The sequence below is a fragment of the Pseudonaja textilis genome, chromosome 1 (assembly GCF_049901715.1).
Source record: "Pseudonaja textilis isolate UNSWEBS1 chromosome 1, rPseTex1.2, whole genome shotgun sequence".
In the NCBI taxonomy this organism is placed as follows: Eukaryota; Metazoa; Chordata; class Lepidosauria; order Squamata; family Elapidae; genus Pseudonaja; species Pseudonaja textilis.
In genome coordinates, this window is record NC_141990.1 from 125211237 (window position 1) to 125233427 (window position 22191).

Here is a 22191-nt window from a genome sequence, read left to right on the forward strand (position 1 = left end):
CCATTTTAATGTTCACATTATTTTATAAACTGCTTAGAGTCTTATTTAGATTAAAGCAACATGTAAACAAAAACAGTGCCTGGATTGTATTGAAGCAATTTGACTCTGTGTTGCTACCAAACATTTAGCTGAAACATGAGTCTAGTTTTCCCCTTAATTGTTTCACATATTCACAGAATATATTACTTGCATTATGATCAGTAATGTAGGTTCCATATTTTTCTTTGGGATTTTTTTGATTTAGCAGGATGAGCCAGACTTTTAGAAGAGTGTGGCTTAGTTTATCTTATCTTGAGTAGGCTACAAAATGGTGCAGTTAAACATAGTAATTAACAACTCATCTGGGGATGATAAGTAAAAGATTAGATCAAATCAAATGGATTTATAGGGATTTATATTTACAAGAAATTATGAATAACCTGGTTTAATTGTGGCAATCAGATGCGTAGCAGCATATTCCAACCATTTTTGTCACACTGCAGTCTTCCATGTTTTATTGTTGCAATATCATGACACATCAGTAGGAAGTCACGTACACAGAAAACCCAATACACATACAATACACATATAGGGCGACACTGTGGACGTGTAAAACATGGATTGGCTATAGCATAAGGTGTAGCCATATATGGCAATATTCCCTATTCCTGTCTAACTTCCTCATGTGTAACATAACCCCCCCCCCCGCTTGCTGCACAATAAAAGAGAGGTGCGTAGTACTATCTGTGCTTCCTCTCACCAAAAGAAACCTTTGTGTCGCTGTCATCTTTGCCACTAAGAGGAGCCCGCCCGGACAGTCTGCCTGGGTGCAGGTCATCAGCTGACTGATTCATCCCGGCACTGGGACCCGCAACGCATCATTTTATGGTGGAGTTGTAGGGATTGAGCAAAGAACATTTGTAATTTCTGCAATTTTTCTGATTAACAGTTTCTTTTGACAAACGAAGTGTTTTTAAAAATGGTTTAACAATGAGCGGAGAAAAGAAAAAAACAATAGGTAAATAAATCAGAACATGCTTTAACCCTATGTGAATTTGAAATTGTTCTTCAAGCCATGGGATAGATAGCTAATGAGGAAGGAGATTCATTTTTTTCCTATTTTCAGCTTACATGCTATTTACAGAACCATCCAGTCCTCCATAAGCAGTTTTCAGATAGCAGAGGTGAAGGATATATTGACTGATTTATTGGCTTTATTTGCACAATAAAGCCAATAAAAACCACTTGTGTTGTACATATAGCATCTACAACATGTAACAGCAAGCCTGGACCCACAGAATGAAAGGCTGGAGATTTCAAACCTTTTCCAGAAGATATTGAGTTTAAGTACTCTGGCCATAACTGGACATCCCAGACAGTGGTGGGATTCAAAAAAATTGGCTACCGGTTCTGTGGGCATGGCTTGGAGAAGGATATTGTAAAACCCCATTCCCTCCACACCCCACTAATCTGCCTTCCTGCTCAGTTCTCTTGTGCAGGGCAACAAAAGAAGACCCAGCCGATCAGCTGGGACTCAGGAGGCAGAGAATAGATGGGGGTGGTGCCAGACAGATGTAGTATTTGCCGGTTCTCTGAACTACTCAAAATTTTGCTACCGGATCTCCAAACTTCTCAAAATTTCCACTACTGGTTCTCCAGAACTGGTCACAACCCGCTGAATACCACCTCTGATCCCAGACCTCTTGGGATAACATAAGTGATTGGAGAGATGCTACAACCCACTTTTTTCCCTATCCTAGACCAGTAGTTTCTGGCTTTGTATCTAGAAGGGGAGGAACTGAGGGAATCTCAATAAATGTTAAAGCCTATGCCACACACACACATGCACACACGTGTATATATTCAAACTTAAATGGTACCTGGTTCATAAACCAGCAAGGAGACCACAGTATTCACAAAACCTTATGTTACCCAATTAATCTAGCTACCCAAGTTCACACACTTGCTAAACCTTACCATCCTAACTAAAACCAACCCAGACACTTTCAGAAACCATGAATCACTTCTTCCTTCTGTAGTGTTTCCCATGTTAATTTAAAAGATTCTTTCGAGAACTGTCGAATAAAAGATCTCTTTCAATAACTGTTCCTTATTAACAGATCTGTAGCACAATTTATTTTCATTCATGGCAGGAGGTATCCTGATATTTCCCCACCACCAACCCCCCGCGCTTTAAAATGAGTTTAAATACTTAAGTTCTTAATTTCCACAAGGTAGTTTTCAGTCCTTGTATTGCCTTGATTGCAGACATTCGGAATTGCTTTCTACGGGAGTTCTCTTTATCCATTGGAGTCTGCAGGGAATTGACAAAGATACAATATAGGTTTCTTCTCTAATATTAGATGCTGACTTTCTCATATTTCACTACAATGCAGAGAGACAAACTCCTTCAGGAAAGAATCACAGGGCTACAGAGATGTTCCTGTAGATTAAAAGCCCATGAAGTTGCCTTGCAAAAGGCAAAGAAAAGTGTTTTTAATCTAACATTAAAAGAAACTCTAAAAGGAATGTCAGCTGCACGTATTTAGATCTTAAAAACATGCATCTTTTATAATCCAGGCAGTTAACCTCAGAGAGACTCAAACTCCTTAGCTTTATCAACAAAACAAATATGAATGTGGTACATTTCTAAAATATTTATATTCAAACAAGAGCTAATTGTTCCTATAGGGAAAGCTCTTTTATTTTGAGGTGAACATCTTTTTTACTTCCTCTTTTACCACTTTGGGTGTCAAGATAGATGCAAAATTCTGGTTCTTGCTCTTCTGGCAACCTCAATCATTGTTATTTGATAGCAATAGCAATAACACTTATATACTGTTCCATAGTGCTTTACAGCACTCTCTGGGCAGTTTACAATGTCAGCATATTGCCCCCAACAATCTGGGTCCTCATTTTACCGATCTCAGAAGGATGGAAGGCTGAAATCAACCTTGAACCAGTCAGGATTGAACTCCTGCTGGTAGGCAGAGTTAACCTGCAATACTGCATTCTAATCACTCTGCCACCAAAACTGTTGTAGTCACTAAAGATTTAATTTGTTCAAAACATAATGAGGTTATCAATGTTGCTTTGCACTGTTAATTGCTCTGCTTAGGTATACTATTCCAAATATATTGCAAATATGCATATATAGATACATTTGACAAAGCAGTAACTGATGTGGATCTTTAAAACACTTAGATTTTCAGCTAAAAGCCTGAGTAGAAAAAAGATATAATTGATGCTTCTTAAAATATTCGCTTTGCTTGTTATCAATAAATTTGACAGGCAATTGTGTATAAATATATGGTCTGTAATTTTTTTTTAAAAAAAATCAATTTAATGGCATGTTTTTAAACACTTAAAATAACTACTCTGTCAATTAAGAAAAAAGCTATGTTTGTATATTAATCTCTATAATGCCAAAATATGCCAACCTCTATGCTTAAGAAAGAGTTAAATGAGATTTACTCTCAGGTAAAAGCATAGGTACCTTTGGGTCAGGCTAGATTCCCAGAGACAGCATCCCTCCTATTTTCTAGGCAATATTGTGAAAGTGGTTTGCCATTGTTCTCTTCCAAAATGTTTTACTTATTCTTCAGTTCTTCAGAATTCCTTGGTGATGGTGGAAACATTTTAGCTGACCGTGTGTGTGTGTGTGTGTGTGCGTGTGTGTATGTGTGTGTGTGAGAGAGAGAGAGAGAGAGAGAGACAGAGACACATAGAGAGGGACACACAGACACAGACACACAAACACACATATACACAGAGAGATTGTTTGATTCCATTTATGTTTTAAAATATATTGTTAGCTATTTAAAGTTGTTAACAATTTAAATTACATTTCAAATAAAATGTTACCTAGTGTGATGGGATATGAAATTAATATTCATTTATTAATAAACTAATCTCTTCAATAAGGTGAGTTAATAAAATAACTGTGGATATTGACAAGAACCCTAGCTAACACATTAATATTAGAATGCAGAACAGCGTCAGTGTCTGGTAAATATTTTGGCTGTGCATGTGCAATCCTGGCAATTGATTGGACAGCTCACTGCAGTTTCTGGGCATGTCTGCAACAGAGCAGGAGGCAGAGGAAAGCACCAGAGCCGCAGCCATGAGGTGAGTCTCGTGGAACAGTCTCATGTGTCCTGCACCATTCACCTAAGGGTCCCCACAGCCAGGCCATCCATGCCCTGCCTCGCCTCACAGCTGCAGCACCAGCACCAGCATGTTGCTCAGCCTCCTGCTCCATTGCGGCTGCAAGAAGTGGACCAGTGGCCACAGCTCCTGCTGCATATGGTTGTTGTTGCTGCCATTATAAGGCAGGTGTTGGACTGTGGATAGCATGGCTGCAGGGGCCCTGAGGTAAGCTGGTGCTGGCCATGTGGATCAAGTCCATTCCCCACTTTGTGGCCATGGCACTGTAAACAACTAGGCAGAATGGAAAGGTGGCCAGCTGTGTAGGCTCTTAAGTAGGGCTTATTTTGTGGATAGGGCTTATTTTGTGGCTGGGGTAATTAGGTGTACCCATAAAAACATGCTAGGACTTATTTTGGGTATAGGACTTATTTTGGGGGAAATAGTATATATTTAATATATATTAAAATTTAAATTTCACTTTATATGTAGGAATGTTGGGAAAACACGTATTTTATAAAAAAATATTAAAAGTATAATTTCAGATTATGTGTCTGGAGTCTGGACAATATGAATTATATTTTCATATTGCTAAACAATACAAGTGCTGTGATATTCAGATCTGAAGGGATGTTATTTTGAGAAATCTATTTGCTCCTTTTGCCTTCTTTTGCTCATTTTGATCTGATTTCTATTGCTACTGTATTTCTTTCAGCTGCATTGCCCTGTCACTTCATTTTGCACATGTCTTATTACTGCTTTGGGACACATTAAATGATGAGCTTGATTGCTAATTCAGTGCTCTGCAATGATTTATCCTGAAATAGATGTTTTTTTCCTCCTTCCCTTACCATCTTCAGAAGTATAAATTCTCTCTTAAGTCCCTCTCTTGCTATGTCAGGATGGGTGGTGGTGATGGAAGAGAAACTATATCTACTATCAATGGTTTTCCTCCTCCACCACATATCATTACAAAGACTGTTCCCTAGGTATTAAACACAGTTACCTGGAATAAGAAGCCAAGCTACTTATGTCCATTTGGGGTTTATTTATTCATCCCTTTTAAAAATATATATGAGTTGTATTGAAAATTTTAAACAAGATAAAAACAAATGTAAGGTAATGCAAAGAAAACAGAAATAAGTAAAAGAAAGGAATCACAGAAAATGAAAAAAAGTGCAAGAAAAAAATGAACAAAAATAGAAAAGAAAAAAGGTATAATAAAGAGGCTTCCGATATTCTTCAGAGCAATTATAAGTACAAATTTATTTTGACTTGAAAGTTATATTACACTACTCTTCCTTCTATAGTCTGTCCTGTCTAATCATCAAAACCATAAGTCAGAAGTTCATTTTTTTAGGAATTTGTATGCAAAAAGTCCACAAGAGGCTACCAGTCAGCAATAAATGTAAGTAATGTCTTTTTTTCGTCAAAGAAGTTAATTTATCCATTTCAGCAAAATCTTTCAACTTTACCAACCTTTCCTCCATAGTGGGCTGTGTCAAATCTTTTCCATTTTTGCCAATAGTAAATATCACTATAGTAATCCCATATTGAAATAATGGAGATGACCAGGCTGAAGCCCTAAGGAAGGGGTCAAATGCATCAGTCTTGAGTCCCTTTGCATCCATAAGAGATCTAAATCCAACCCACTTTGAATCCCATTGACTCTTATTTACCGCCAATTTGCGGTAAAATACCATTTTACCATTAGTAATTCAGATTCTTGTAGAGAGCATTAGCATACAATAAACCTGTATTCATTTTAACTGCCTGGACTCCTGATATCCTGTGCTTGACAAATAATCTTCCATGGTGTTTTTTTTAAAAAACTTTTTATCTATTAATCCTAAAAGAAAAAAATCTGTCTTCAATTGTTCTCAGGAGGAGACTTCCTAATCAGTGGTGGGATTCATTTTTTTTTTACTACAGGTTCTGTGGGCGTTGCTTGGTGGGCATTGCTTGGTGGGCATGGCAGGGGAAGGATACTGTAAAATCTCCAGTTGGAGATGGTATTTGCTGGTTCTCCGAACTACTCAAATTTTTTGCTACTGGTTCTCCAGAACTGGTCAGAACCTGCTGAATACCACCTCTGTTCCTAACTCTCTTTCTCTGGTTACACTCTCTAAATTTTGCTGCCTCTTTGCTCTCTGAAATGCAATCTTCTTTCTGGGAATCCAGACTTCATTCCACCATATCATCCCATTATTACCTGAGCTCAGGGCAGACATGGATTTTAATTTCTGCACAACTGGGTTGTATGCAGGACATATTGTACGCATGTTGTACTCTGACAATAAAAGTTTATTTTATTTTATTTGAACTCCTTAAAACATATTTATTCATATGCAGAACCAGTAACAAATATAACCATGATTTTTTCATGAACCTGATATAAAGTGTATTGTTTTACTAGTGCATTGTGTTTACTCATTTAGCCTTCTTATATAGAAAAAAAATCCATATATGTAGCATCTTGGGCTTTTTATATTTGTGACACATTTACCTGTCATTGTCAAAGATAAGAAACTTTTTATTAAAAAAAAATATACAGCAGAACTTTCAGCAACCTTATCATTATTTCAGTTCTGTATCCCTTCTTAGATTTTTTTTTATTATAAGACTACCTGTTTGATAGCCTCAAAATCCCCTCAAGCTGTATAATTGTTGTCAAAGTTACATCAAAATGAAAGAGGTAAAAATAATGAACATTGGCAGTAAAAGAATTTTTTTTCACATTTTTTTCGTGACAGCACACTATCAGGCTGTCACTGTGCCCTTGTGGCAAAAAATAAATTAGCCATCAGCATTAACAGAATGGCTCACTCATAAAGTCTGCCGTGTTCCCGAACCATTTAAAATGGCCACTCAAGACCACTCCCTCACATTTATTATACAGGAATGGTTGCAGTATAATTCTACAACATTATTATTGTTTCTCTGAATTGCCCTCTAAAGGAAATGGCAAAACAGTTCACGAGAAAGCAAGTTAAAAAATAAAAAGTGAAGAAAATTAATGAAAACAAAACAGAGAATTTCCACTACTCCACATCCTTCAAAATGTAGAACATGGGTGTCCCTGCACATGTTTTTTAAATATTATGACCATATAGTGTTGTCTTCCTTTCGTCCCCATCCTATAGAAGAGGCCATTTTAGCTGCTTTACTTTCAATATGATATTTTTCATCTCCGGAGTGTTGCCATGGACATGGACTGATATGGTTGATGGCATTCTCAAGGTTCAGGATTTGCTGAGCTCCAAAATCTGCTTTAGGCTACTGTGTGAATACATCCTCACCATTTGCTTTATGGGCACTATTTTCCTGGGCAATTTTGCTGGAAATCTGGTTGCTTCGGCTGGGCTTGCATCTGATCCGCAGAGCGGTGAATCAACCACATGCCTCCTCAGCACCTGTCATCTAGTTTTAAATGTGGCTCGAGTGTATTTGTAGAAGAGTCCTACACATGTATTTAAAAATAGCTTGAAAAACAGTTGTGGGAATGGAGAAATAGTTGAAAAAGATTTGCAACTGTAGCAAGAAACTGTCCTGTGTCAATTGTCAACCAGATGGTTTTGAAATGCAGGTTCAGCCATCTTCTGAAATGGCATCAAATCTGTATCCAATAATAGCCAAAACACCCACTTTCACTTCACTGTTGTTGTTGTTGTTGTTGTTTCAGAAAAAGGCTAAAGCTATGCTGTCTGAAGAAGTGAGGGGTGCTAGGAGGGCTATATGTAAACCGTGGATTCTCCATTCTTTATTGCACTAGTGCCTGGCAATTGTTTCTCAGGCAGACTGGCTAAAGGCTGGATGGTCAAGTCCCCACTGTACTGCCCATGGCTCTTGGGAAGGAGGGAAACTCTTGCTTTTCCACTGTGGAAGACCTACAGTAAACATGCTGTTTGCCACTTGACAAGTTTTATTTAGAAACTGACCTACGTACGGTACTCCAGTACTCAAATATTAAGACGCATATTAATAATACCTTATATATGGAATGGGACAACTCGCCATGGTCAACTCACCATGGCCAATTTGCCGTAGCCAATTCATGAGGGCCAATGCTGTGGTAGAATTCAACAATTCAATTTAATTACTTAAAATAATTTAAACATATTTTAATTTTTGTCATTCACATTAAATTTTGTCCTTACTTTGATATCATTTCTTTAATGATTCTATTCCACTATTTCCTTAATATTAGTGAAACTCTTGTCCCACTGCAAGTTGTCCATGGTGAGTTGGCCGCAGCAAGTTTTCATAGACTTTCCTGTATATTCACTGTATAGGTAGTCCTTGATTTATGACCACAATTGGGACTGGAATTTCAGTCACTAAGTGATATGGCCATTAAGCAAGTCATTGCATGCCAGACTTTATGTTATAACCATGTATACAATGGTCATTAAGTGAATCATATGATCATTAGGCAAATCATGTGGTTGTTAAATCTGGGTTCCTCAATTGATGCTGGTATTGGAAATTGTTCATGAAGGTTGCATATCACAATCATGTGACCACAGGATTGTCAGACCCTAGCCCAAAGACGACACAGTGAGATCCAACTGAGTCCAATCCTTTACTTGCTTATTCCTAATGAACAGACTATACTGTATCTTGCCAGATTATATCTATAATCTTGTTGCTACAACCGTGTTATTAACTTAACAACTGCAGTGATTTGCTTGGCAAGAAAGGTTAATTCTAAAATCTTACTTCAAATCCATGTGGCCTCTTAGTTCATGTGTAATTTTCCAAAATCAAGGTTCTAATCCCTCCTTTTGCAATTTAATCCAAGAACAAAACTTGTATTTATGAACTTGTATTTAAAACTTCTTTTGGTAAGGATTGAAGGAAACTCACCTGGTGTTTTAAGATTCTTCAATCCAAAGGTTCCTGTTAGGGTGACAAGCAAATTAATAGGCCATTTCTAAGAATGATTAGAAAAGGATCCTATGTCTTTAAAGGTGTTGATTATGATTTGAGCAAGAAAGACATCCAATCACCTCCCGTTGCTCTAAACCTGTCAAAGACTGCTGTCTTGCAGACTCCTTGCAAGGAACAACTACATGCTTGTGGATGACCTCAAGTCCTCTCCTTGTCTGGGAGAGTAACTACAAAGAACTAATCTCCTCACCAGCTCTCCATTTCAAGTTCTAATTAATGTTGTTTTCCAAAAATGCATTAGATTCCTTAAGAATAATCACTGACTGTCATTGACTGGACATACATATCAGGGCCATTATTCCACAGAGTTGGTTAATGCCTCAGTGATAATATGATAATCTGTTTTTTTAAAACAATCTTTTAATATTTTTTAAAAACTTTTTTCAACCCACATTTTAGCAGTTAATGGAAGGGCAACTATTCAGTGGTGGAAATGATAAGAAATTCTGCTTTCATCTCTTCCAACTTTGTTAGAGAAATGCATTCTGCCTTGAATAAACATAACTAAATCTTCTGAAAGGTTATTTTGCAAATGCCTCTGGTACAAATTATATTACATTCCCATTTCATATGATTTTCTTAAGGAAGAAAAAAAAAGGAAACCATCCTCACTGACACATCTAGCTCTACTTCAGCAGTTAATTAGTTATAAGATTTTGAGTGCTGCATCGAAGGCGAACTGTAGTTCTGCGTGTCATCTAAATAACTTGTGTAAATTGCAACTATCTATTGATTTTTTAGATGATAAGATGTACTTCTATACTTTAAACTTTGGGTTCAATCAGCATCTCATGTATTTTAGATTAATCCATAAAAATGTGAGTGGGTTGCAAATTATATTCAATTTTTTTTTCCATGAATTGCATTTGTGTATCAACCAATTTAAGCACTATTCAATTTCTTCTACACAGGAGTGGTATTTTGAAGTGAATTACCAATTCATTTTCAGTCACAGTGGTCTTTTGCCAATAAAATATAAAGACCAGAGCTGGCAAGACCTCAGGAGTTACATAGTTCTCCAGGATTTTCCTTGACTGTGTTTGTGTCATCATATTTTAGTGAGCAACCTTCTATGCCATATAAATCAAACTCTGTTCTAGTCTCCCATGAAACACAGCAAAATGGACATCAAACATGTCTTCATTTATCTTAATTCTCAGCTTATCTTACATGATGGGAGAGAAAAGCTACAAGAGATTCAGGTTAAGTAGAGGAATCTTTCATTATTGCAAGGCAATGTTTAGCTCATCCATCATTTTTCTGCCCTGGCTTGACCTAAGCTGGTAGCATGAGTAAATAACCTGCCATAGGTAGAGATACAAGAAAAGACATATTGTGGCATAAAGTAACAAACCCCACTTGTTCTCCAAATACCTTACCTAGCCGGTAAGAAAAAAATGAAAATTAAATGGCAGTAAACAAGGACTGCTCATAATGTTCAAAAGGTTATAATTTTCATAAGGAATTGTCCCCAGTTTGAAGACTAGGAACTAGGGAAGGACATATGTCTTTGAGATAGGATTTTGAAACGGGGCATGGACTAACCAATATGTACAAAGAGAACCTTGAACATTTTGAAGCTGGTCCTTTCCAAGGATCAGCATTTATGTATTTGTTAACTTTACATAGCCTTCCATCTCATGCTTGGAGTAGATAAGACAATCATGTAGATCCTCCAATCTTTCTCAGTAGCGTTGCCATTTTCTGAGAGAGCCTATAAGTTCTTTCAAGTGTCAAATATGGCAGCAGCCTTTAAATACATTGTAAATGAACAATCCAGTTCAATATTATAACACTTTTCCAGTTACACCTATATTTGCAGCTTTACCATTTTTCAGCATTCTGATAAAGTAGCTGGCAAGTGGTTAATAGCTAACTAATCTTTCATCACTTTTCTCCCCTTAGGCATTAACTTGCATAGCGTTAGTTTTTGATTCTCTTCTGTAACACACTGTATTGCTACTATTCCAACACAAAAGCTGTAACATCCTTCTTCCAAAATTCCCTCTCTTTGACTTCATTCAAAGAATTCCTTCCCTTTATTTTTAATTCCATTGACTCTTGGGAATTTCTTGTTAGTCTTTCTAATTCATTTCCAAAAAGATTTTTTTTAAAAAAATTCCGCCAACATCACTGCATTTTCTTTCCCTCTTTTAATCTGAACTTGCTTTTACTCTTTTTGGATATATTCTTTTTTGCAATCATTTTCTTTATGCATACTTTATATATAAAATGAGCATCTGATCCTTATATAGCAGAGTATATGCCATATAAGGAGAACAAAAGAAGACTGTGATGTTATACCCCATACATTTTCCGCACATCAGTGCCTTCTAGAGGTTTTAAACTCTTCTAATCCCAAACTGAGTTGTTCAACATATCATGTTGATTATATAATGCTATTAGATCCAGGAAGGCTGAATAAGGATCTAGGGAAAGCAACATGACTTGAACAAATGAGAAATTAGGAGATACGGGTTTGGGAGAAAAGAGATAATCTAGAACAGGTGACAGGAGATACAAGTTTGGTCTTATACTTAGGGAGAAAAGAGGTAATCTAGAACAGGTGACAAGATGGTGGGTCCCTCTAGGGCAGGAGGGCATCCTGAAAGAAAACAAAAAGAATAGGCATTGTTAAGAGTTCACTACATAAGACAGAAATGAAAATGAACTTTAACTTGATATTAGTGTGGAGATAAGCTCTATTTGGTCCTTCTAGGAAATTCAGACTTGCTGATAGTCTCTTGAAACATGGAAAGGAGGCCCACACCCCCAAAATAAATTAATACTCCTTTATTTTATACTAATTAAGGCAGAGCATTTCATTGAGGGATACTTATTTAATTATTACACTTATATGCCAATTTCTCTTGGAAGCGACTTTAGGTGGCTTACAATAAATAAAAGCATCAGATGAAAGATTAAAACATTAAAACAATACATATTAACATTGAAACTGATTTGAAAATTAGCAAAGTTGAGGAAGTAAGGAGCAAGAGGCACCTAGGGAGGAGGCAGGTCCATTAACCACTTCCAGAATAATGTGCCCCCAGTTGGCTGAGCCAGGTCTTCAGATCCTTTTGGGTGTGGATCAGACCTTGGGAGTCACAATGTTCCAGAGCCATGGCAGAAAAGGCTCTTTTCCTGGACCCCACTATCCAGAATTCCTTGATTGACAGGGTCCACAGCATGCCCCTTCTGCTGGCACGGCTGGGGTGATTGGGGTGAGATGGTTCTTCAGATAACCTGGACCATGCATAAAGGGCTTTAAGGGTTAAAAAAGAACAATATTCTGGAAAGGAACCTGTGATGCTGTCATTCTTAATTTTAAGAGAAATTATAGCTGAGGGTATCTAAGAATAGCAGATAAACTCAGAGCAAGAATAAGTTAAATTTCATAGCAGTAGATGCTAAATAAAAATGGTACTAAAGGTGGATTGTCATTTCTGACAAAGGTTGCACATAAACACAACTGCAGAAAGATTTCATGGGTTTTAAAAGTGGAGAATAGCTAAAAAAAAAAGGCCAATGTGGCTGTACTAAAAACATAGCCAAAAACCAAAGGCAACAGAAAGAGTATAAATCAAAGCTTCTATAAATATGTTCAAAACAACAGGAAGAGAAAGTGAAGATGGAAAATTTCTAACAGGCTATGAAGCAAAGGCCAATCTATTCAACTATTTGTTTTGGTTCAGTTTTCATCAACAAGGAAATCCAACTCATGCATGTAACTTTCTTAACAGAATAACAAAGTTGGAAAGGACCTTGGAGGTCATCTAGTCAAGTAGGAAACCCTGTTTCCTGAACCCCATTTCACACAAATGGTTGTCCATTCTCTCCATTATTGGATCACCCACAACTTCTGGAGGCAGGTCGTTCCGGTGATTAATTGTAACTGTCAGGAAATTTTTTCTTAGTTCTAGGTTGCTTCCCTCTTTGATTAGTTTCCATCTGTTATTTCTTGTCTTGTCTTCTGGTACTTTGGAGAAAAGGTTGACCCTTCTTCTTTGTGGCAGCCCTTCAAATATTGGAACACAGCTATCATGTCCAGTGGTGGGATTTAAATTTTTTTTACTACCGATTCTGTGGGTGTGCCTGTGGCTTGGTGGGCATGGCAGGGGAAAGATACTGCAAAATCTCCAGTCAGGGGTGGTATTTGTCAGTTCTCCAAATTACTCAAAATTTTTGCTACCGGTTCTCCAGAACTGGTCCGAACCTGCTGAATACCCACCTCTGATCATGTCACCCCAAGTCCTTCTTTTCATTAAACTAGATATACCCAATTCCTGCAACCATTTTAGCCTTCAGTCTTTGTTGCAACCATTTATTGTAACAACAATATGGAGGTCATTTGGCACGTCTTTCTTTGCAGTTTATGTTGGGAAATAATTCAGACAGAAGCAGATGGATCCAGAAGCTTCAGAAAAAAGTGGTAGATGTGAAAATAGTTTCATTTTTAGAATATTGCTTAAAATCTGATCATAGAAGGTCAAAGCAACTAACAGTCATTGTCCATAATTCAGATCCCAACAGGTGACTTCATTGTAGAATTGGAAATATTTAGCAAAATAACAAGAAACAGACAATAGAAGATTGCATAAATAAACATTCAGATTAAGATTACTTGTGCTAATGTGAAATATATCAAACAAATACAAAACATAATGAGATTATAAAATTGTTATTATTATCCATCTGTGATCTCATCAGAAATGTATGAAGTGAAGAAAATACTTTTTTGGATGGAGAATAAGCAGTTGTGTTACTGGTAATGATCTTTGAACTCTGTTGGGAAGGGTTTGGATCACAGGGAACAGGCAATAGTAACATATTTTTCATATAGAGAAGACAAGGGGAGTCAGTGAATGATATATAGAAGTAATTATTTTAATGAAATTTTGGAACAAATATCAATATGTAGAAACATTGACAATTGAACTAGTTATGGCAGCTCATAGATTTTTGTCAAGCCTATCTTTAGGGTTATTTCTCATACAGTGAAACTCTAAATAGCAATACATTACAACAAGGTTTATTCATTATTTCTGAAAACAAATGACATACTTGCTTTGTTGGACTTTTCACTGTACCTTTTTAAAAAAAGCTTATAATTTTCTATTCCTGTATGCATATGGACCTTTCACTAACAAAGATCTTACACAGAAAATAAAGTAACAAAAAGGTCCTAGGAATCAATATCCCAAGAACTTGATAATATAGGATTACAGTTTAGAATTTATCTGGCAAATGCCTTTAAATATTATTTCATGGAACAAGACATATTTAAACATGCAAAACAGTCATGGTGACTCACAATTCATCACGTTCCTGTGTCTCACTGGTAACTGTGAACGACATTTAGCTGGGTAGCATATTGTCAACACTTTGCAAAGGGATAAGATCAGAGTTGCAAAGACTGCATAGTTATCAATTAGGTATTCTTAATATTAAAAAGTAAAGTAAAGGTTTTCCTGTCTGGTTGTGTCTGACTCTAGGGCATAGTGCTCATCTCCATTTTTTGGCCAAGGAAGCCAGCTTTGTCCAAAGACAATTCCTGTGGTCATGTGGCCAGCATGACTATAAGCCAAGGGCACACAAAAGATGTTACCTTCCCACCAAAATGGTACTTATTAATCTAATTGCATTTGCATGCTTTCAAACTGCTAGGTGGGCAGGAGCTGGGGCAAGAATGGGAGTTCAACCCATTGCATGGTGCTCAGGTCTCGAACCCAGGTTGTCAGCTTTCCAGCTGACAAGCTCAGCATCTTTAATCACTGAGTCAATGTGCCCCCTATTCTTAATATTAATCTGGAATAATTGCAAAATCTTGGGAACTGAAATTGGAATTTCCAAGCCTCGTTTATAGTGAGTTGATCAAGCATCACTTTGAATGGTTTGAAATGCTTTTTCTCAGGTACAGTATTTGGCAACCTGGGCTAAGTTGCATTTCTTACCCCCTGCTATCACTTGAGTGTTGAAGCCTGTTATTTCTTCCTTTCATTTTCTCCAACCTGTCACATAAATATTATTTGATGGTGCAGGAATGGCTACATGTTCAAATGCTGGTTTCAGTTCACATTTGTTTTATTTTGGGAGGAAAAGTTGAGCTGTTTCTGTAATGATTCCTGAATTATTTTTTTCAAACAAGATTCAAATTTATTTCTGAAGATGATTTGGAAGTGACACTTAGAACAATTGGTCTTCAACCTTCAGAAAAGTGCAAGCACCCCATTCACTTACTGTATATATTTGTGGATAAATCAAGAACCAGGCCTGAAAATATTCCCCACAAATTGGGTTTGGCTTATCTGTGGACCAGAGCTCAGATTTTCTAAAACCTGTCATGACCTTAAAATTGCACAGTTTTATAAATGATGATGTAACACTTTGCAGTTTTCCTCCTATTGCTGTGGTTGAAACTCTGAGGATGAGCTTATCTGCAGGTGACACATTTGTTCATGGTTGAATTGTACAGTATATAGGTTATCACTACAGCTAGTTCCACTTTTGATGCCTGTAACCTGTGTTCATTTATTTATTTACTTCTTTGTTTTGTACTATCCTTGCTTACAGAATTTAAGATGGTGTGTACGATGGTACTTCCAAATTATATTTAGCTTACAACAGTCCTCTGAAGTGGTTTGATATACATACTCACACATACTTCTATGCATATATTTAGAAAACTATTTCCTCCTCAGTTTCTGTTGTTCAGAGATAGTTCTTGTTGTGGGATCATTTTTGCACTACATCATTGGAGGGAAACTGTGATGATTTGGTTCCTCTGTTGTCAGTGTAATTAGTTCCCACAGCTAAATTTCACTGCTGCAGTACATTCTATCAGATTCAAGTGTGTCCGGAAAGCAACTGTATATAGGATTCTATCCCCAGACATTTTTCTTCATTATTTTTTTTAATCCTCCTATTCATAAAGAACAAAAGGCATTCTATAAAGCTGGCTATAGATCCAAGGAAAGCAAGCATATTTGACTAAAGTCGATAGCTATGGACAATTCTGTGGATAAGTAGTTACTACTTTTAGCTATATGCCCTTGTTTTCTTTACCTTTCTCCATAATTCCTCTTTGTAGAATTTGCTCTTTTGTGCAATTTGCAGAAAATTCCAAGACTGAAGGAGCTGATGGTATCTACCTTTCTAGTTATGCACGAACTGTTCTTTATTATGGTTGAGAGAATTTTTTAAGAACTGAACTGTACTGAACCACACTGGTATTTTTTTTCTTCCGACAGAGTTTCTAATGAATCCTTTTGTTCTATTAGTTATGCTAGGTAGCTAATAGTTTGGTTGTTTTACCTTTTTTTAAAAAAAAAAATCTTGGTAGTTCCTATATACTGTACTGTTATATAGTGCTTTTTAGCTCAGTAAATGCCAGCAAGAGGACCAGTACCCTTGACACGTATTGATTGCTGCAGCATTAAGGAAAGCATAGAAGCCTGAAAATAATAAGAATAAAGGACAGACATGCTACTGCCAAAGCCAGCTGCTCAACATAGGTGAAATGGCATCTGTATTGTGATAACTCAACTGCCTATTAGCAATCTCCAAGCAGAGGTGTCTGGTGAGCGAGCGGCTGTATCAATTGAACAAACAAGCAAATAAATAAATGGCTTACTATTGGTGGGAAGGGAGGGGGAGGCAGCCATCTCCAGAAGCAAATGTTATTGTCAAAAAAGGGAATTGGACATAACAAAACTTTATTATTCTTTAGTATATGCCTGTTATACCTTGAGGGGTCCTTGGTGCTCTCTGAGGTTGGTTGTTTTCTTGCCAGATGTTTCATTACGCAGCCTAGGTAACATCATCAGCACTGGGTTAGGTAATGAAATGTCTGCAAGAAAACAATCAACTTCAGAGAACACCAAAAACTCTTCATTTCAAGCCTGAGCTACAAATATTCTCCTTTATTGTTATACTTTTATGGGCAGGAGGGGGAAAGAAAGGTACTTTGGTTTTGAGCCACGGCAGTAGTTGCCTTCTGGGTCAGTTGTGGATTACATGTAGAGAGGCAGAAAGTCCATGACATCCTACACAATTCCAAAGGTGGTTGCAACTCCCAAAGAGATAGGTTTCTCTTCTTCTTTGGAAGAACTAACATACTGCAGAGCGAGTGCTCAAATTCCCCAGAGTTCCTTCACCCCTATGGGATTTTGTCTCTCAGAATTGCAGATTTGATGAAGCCTTTGAATAAGAGAGAAAGACGATAGCACAAAGAACATAGCCTGGATCGTGACACGTCTAGTGTTATTTTTAAGAGGCATACCTGCTGCTCTCTCTTGGTCTAGCTGTGCCCTAAAGACTGTCAAGGAGACAGGGGAAAAAATGGCTGCCACCCAGAACATCCATTGAAAAGGGGCTCTTTGTGAGATGCTTTGGAAGCCCACTGAGCTTTAAAAGCAATATAGGAATAAGCGCAAATAACACACACCTTTTCATGCACGTAGATCTATACTTGGAAAGGCATAGCATTCTAGAAACAGCAACAATTCACTCCAGCTTTATTCATTCATAATAGTGCTTAAATGGGAGAACCTGTTTTTCAAAATCATTCGTCAAACTATAAAGCATTCTCCACTTTTGGTTTTCAGAAACTTACAGGGGGCATTTTTTTTTTCTGCAGAGAGGGAGAAAAAGTCTTCAGTTGTCAGTTGTCACTTGATATTGCTCATCAGATGATAGCATCCAGAAGTTGTTATCTTATGAAGTGGGACTTTCATGAGACCTTGGGAACATCAACATATTGCTGATCCTGAAATGACAACTTTGAGTTTGCACATTAGTTTTGAAAGTTCTAAATAGAACACAAATTGATTTTTCTTTCCAAAAATGAATTTCATGTAGCATTATTTTTTTCAAGTTTCAGTTTATTTATTTTTTTCACCAAAGAAGATATTTTAGGTAGCCAACAATATCAGTGAGATTATTTAGTTGCATTCTTATTTTTTTTTAAAAAAAATTCAGGCACAGTCTTCTCTGCTTTCCCCTCAAAAAATCTCATTCATTTGTTTATCTTGCAGGCTTTCTGGATTTCAGTTGCCATCATCTCTTGTGAGCACAGGTTCTATCCTGACGCTTTGTTTTACAACTGATTTTGCTGTGAGTGCCCAAGGATTCAAGGCTATCTACGAAGGTAGGATGCTATATTTCAATATGCAAACAGCACAACAGCTTGAATGGCCTGGATACTTTAAATCCCTAAGAGATTTTGCAGAAATGTTGTGAGAATATTGAGTATCTTGTTAACATTATATTGATAATGATTGGATTGGTAGTTTTGGAATGGTTTTAGATTTGTTTTAAAAAAAGAGTTTTTCTTAGAAGTTAGTTGTGCAAAATACTGACTTTATTTTATGGTTTATTTCATTTTCCAATTATCTGAGTTGGAAAAATATAGGTTTAAGTCAGATGTTATTTTTACATTCTTGTGAGAGGCAGTATTCTTATGGTACAACTTATGATACACACAACTGTATGTGTGTGTGTCAGTGTTTGTGTTTGTGTGTGTGTGTGTGTATGACAGAAAACTAGATGCAAGTATTTTTATATTTTATTTATTTTATTTGCAACATATGAAAACTGTACTCATTAAAAAGATTCTGGTCAATCTAGTAAAAACAACACAAATAATCATCAATACTTAGTCAACATTAAATCAGATAATTTTACCATCATATCACCCTGTGAGTCCAAGGTTTATTATTAACCAACGTGAAATGGTTTTAAGGGCCTTTAAAAGGCCTGGCATAATTCATGGGTCGCCATATTCCCCACTGAAATTAATGCTGTTCAAGGCATCCCCATTGACTTATTGTTAAAATATGGAGATACTTTACTCAGCATTGCAATACAACAGCCATTCAGATGGTTATCCAAATGTGGAAATGGTAACTCTGTATTACATTGCTTTTCAGTGGGATGTACATTTGTGTGTATGTTAGTAGTCAGATTGCTTTGACTGTCTCTGATAATGACAAAATGTAAGAAATAGTAAAAAGCATCTGATAGGGAAGTAGCTTATTCCATTCATAAATAAAAATAGAGAAGCAAAAAGAGAAAATAAGGCTATACTGCAAGGGTGCAATGTTATATTTATTTATCTGAAAACATTAAGCTTAGTTGCATTAATACACATTTGAGTTGACCTCAGGGGAATTCATTTTACATGCACAGGTCTGCTTTGTTGTAATGAGATTTCATGCATCCCTTCTCAAAAGTATTTTTTTATTAAATGAACACATTTATAAATAAGAATACTAATAAATTCTCAGGAGGTTTTGAAAGATCAGTTCAATTCTCTCAATATATACCCCAATGTTCTCAATATATACCTTCTTGCAACTAGCATGCCAAAGAAATGTCTAATTCAGAGCTGTTTGTCAAGTTTTGTTGTAAAGAGATTTTTTTTTTCTAGGAGTATTTTACAGGCCGATTGAATGAATGAAGTTGCATAATCTTACATAGCACAATTTTTGAGAATCCAAAAATGAATATTTGAAGCATATTTAAACTGATAGGATTCCCGTTTTGTGGCTACAGGATTAGTTTGGCTGTTAATCAAAGCAGAGTAAAAATTCTGAACTACTTTTCCATTCTGTGCTTGTCTTTATATTAGCATATGGTAATCTTTAAAGATCAGTTGAATCTTGTGAAGTTCCATTCTGAAGGAAAAACTGTAGGCCATAAAAGGCATCAACTGCAAAGTGAATGAAAGTCATATGTGTTTTTCTGTCTTTCTTCAAAGGACTTGATTTTACTCATAGTTTGCAATACTAGAAGTCCCAAGGTCTTTTACTTTTAATGCTGTAATATCACAGTGGTTATAACCATTGCCTTTCAAGCAATAGATTGGTGATTCAACACTTATTAGGATTGTCTTAATAACTATTTTTCTTATATTAATCTTTTCCCATGGTTCTCTATTTCATCAGTTTTTTTCCCATCACTGAACCTAGAAGGATTTCACCCTGAGTTCCCAGATAGCAAAAAAAAAAAAAAAGAAAAGAAAAGCATAGAAAGCTCAGGAAATAAAAATAGTAATTCTTTTTTAAAAAGTGCTGGATCTTGAACCATCAATCTGATGTTTATAATGCCAAGGTTGCAACCACTGAGTTATTATAGGCTTCGTGGTAAATGCAGTTCTAGGAGGTATGAGAGAGAGCATGGGAAGCATTGACTGAGTTGAAAAGCTGTTGCCGCCTGTGTGAAAATGCTGAACAATTACTAAGTTCATCCCATGCAATAACCTGACATGAAAAGTGTACTTTGGAAGTGAAGCAGGAAAAAAAAATGGTTTCTGAAGTATGGTAGACAGGAACTACTCCCTTGGCATGCTCAATATTTTAGTGGGATGAATTTCAGGTCCAAATTGATCCCTATTCATTCCCTTCCCAGGCAAAGAGGTAAAGGCAGCTGGCGGGAAGAAGAGGGAAGCGGCACACCCACAGACACTACAGGATGATCATGCCTTATGGCACTCCGTTGTTATATTCATTGAATAATACATTAAACATTTGAGAGAGAGGGCAAACAGCGAGTGGTCCAAGCAGTATAATTTCCATTCTTTCTTCTATTGTCTTTGGTACAAAACTCATACCTATCTGTTAGTCTACTGGCCTATCTAACTTACAGTATCTATCCCAAAGGTGGATTTTTTTTTTTCCGAGAGGCAACTGGACTTTCTGGTTTTTCTTTGAAGACATTTCATTTTTCATCCAAGAAGCTTCTTCAGCTCATTCTCCAGAGCTGAAAAACCTTCTTGGATGAGAAGCGAAACATCTTCAAAGAAAAACCAGAAAGTCCAGTTGCCTCATCTCTCTCTCTTTCTCACTCGCTCTTTCTCCTGTTGTGGATTATGACAGGATGATAGTTGCCTCCATTATCCTACATTCACAGACCACATGTTTTATGAACCCAGGTTTATATGCCAGTTGTAACAACAATTCTATCATTTATTTCAGTCATCCTTCCTTGCTACATTTATTTAGCACGAGAATCAGCATCCTTCCTTGCTACACTTATTTAGACAAAATGTTTGCTATTAAGTTCTTAATGGCGATGAGGGCACTGTTGGGAGACTAAAACAACAGATTTGGGATAGACTGTTATGGGTAAAGTCTTTGTGGTCATTAGCAATTGAAAACAACTTGATGGCACATAATCATCCATTCTAAAACACAGGGAGAAATCTATCTGCCACATCCTTACACAGAAATGAAATCCATTGGGCCATGACTGACAAGGTTAATACAAGATGGAGCTGATGGAATTCAAACAGTAGGCAAAAACATTAAGAGGGCTCCAATTTAATAAAGAATGCCGTAATAAAGTTTCACGGGTTGTTCAACACTCTAAATGCAGTTGAAATATATGTTAATATATATGTTTATCCTTCTTTCCTTACTGGTCCTTCTATCTTATTGATACATCATCATCTTCTTTTAATGACCCCATAATCCCTTGTGTGGTGGAATCTGAGCAACTGAATGGAGCTAGCAGGGTGTTTTAAAGGCCGGATGCCCTTCTTGTCACCAATGTGGAGTTTTGTTCAGCTGATATATGCTCAGTGTGCCTAGAGAGAGAAATACCTGCCTCTGCCTAGGACCAAACTCACAGCTTCCTGATTGTGAAGTGAATGTTCCACCTCTAGGCCACCACACCAATTTCTGTCTTATTGATACATGTCCCTATTAAATGATTTAAATGAGTATTAATATTATTGAGTATTCAGATGTTGCTCAAAAATTGTTTATCATGTGAATTATGGACAGCATCCAATATAATAGAGTCCTTCTCTGAAGGAGATGATGGTTCCTACATATGATGAATGCATATATAAAAAAATTATAAAGGTCACATAATATATATTTCCCTAATTCTTTTCATTAATGTGCTCCAAAATATTTCTCAGAACCTGGACTTGAAAATGAGCCATTGTAGTTAAGGTTGGAGGAGTCTGCTTTGCAATTGTATGTCATTCTACCACTGGATGGACAGTTAGATGTCTCCCAAACTATGTCTATGGAGAGTCTCAGGTCATGGTTGTCTCAAAAGGTGCTTTTCCAAAAGGCAACTGGACTTTCTTTGTTTTTGCTTGAAGAC

The 22191-nt window shown here is 36.7% G+C and overlaps 1 protein-coding gene across 1 annotated transcript in view; it reads left to right on the forward strand.

Annotated features, from left to right (window-relative positions):
• The window catches only part of CSMD1 (CUB and Sushi multiple domains 1), a 1143868-nt gene that overhangs the window by 395053 nt on the left and 726624 nt on the right, over positions 1–22191 (forward strand). The window contains exon 3 of the mRNA XM_087916392.1: positions 18111–18223. Within this exon, the coding sequence (XP_087772518.1) occupies positions 18111–18223 (113 nt within the window). The remainder of the gene's footprint in view (positions 1–18110; positions 18224–22191) is intronic.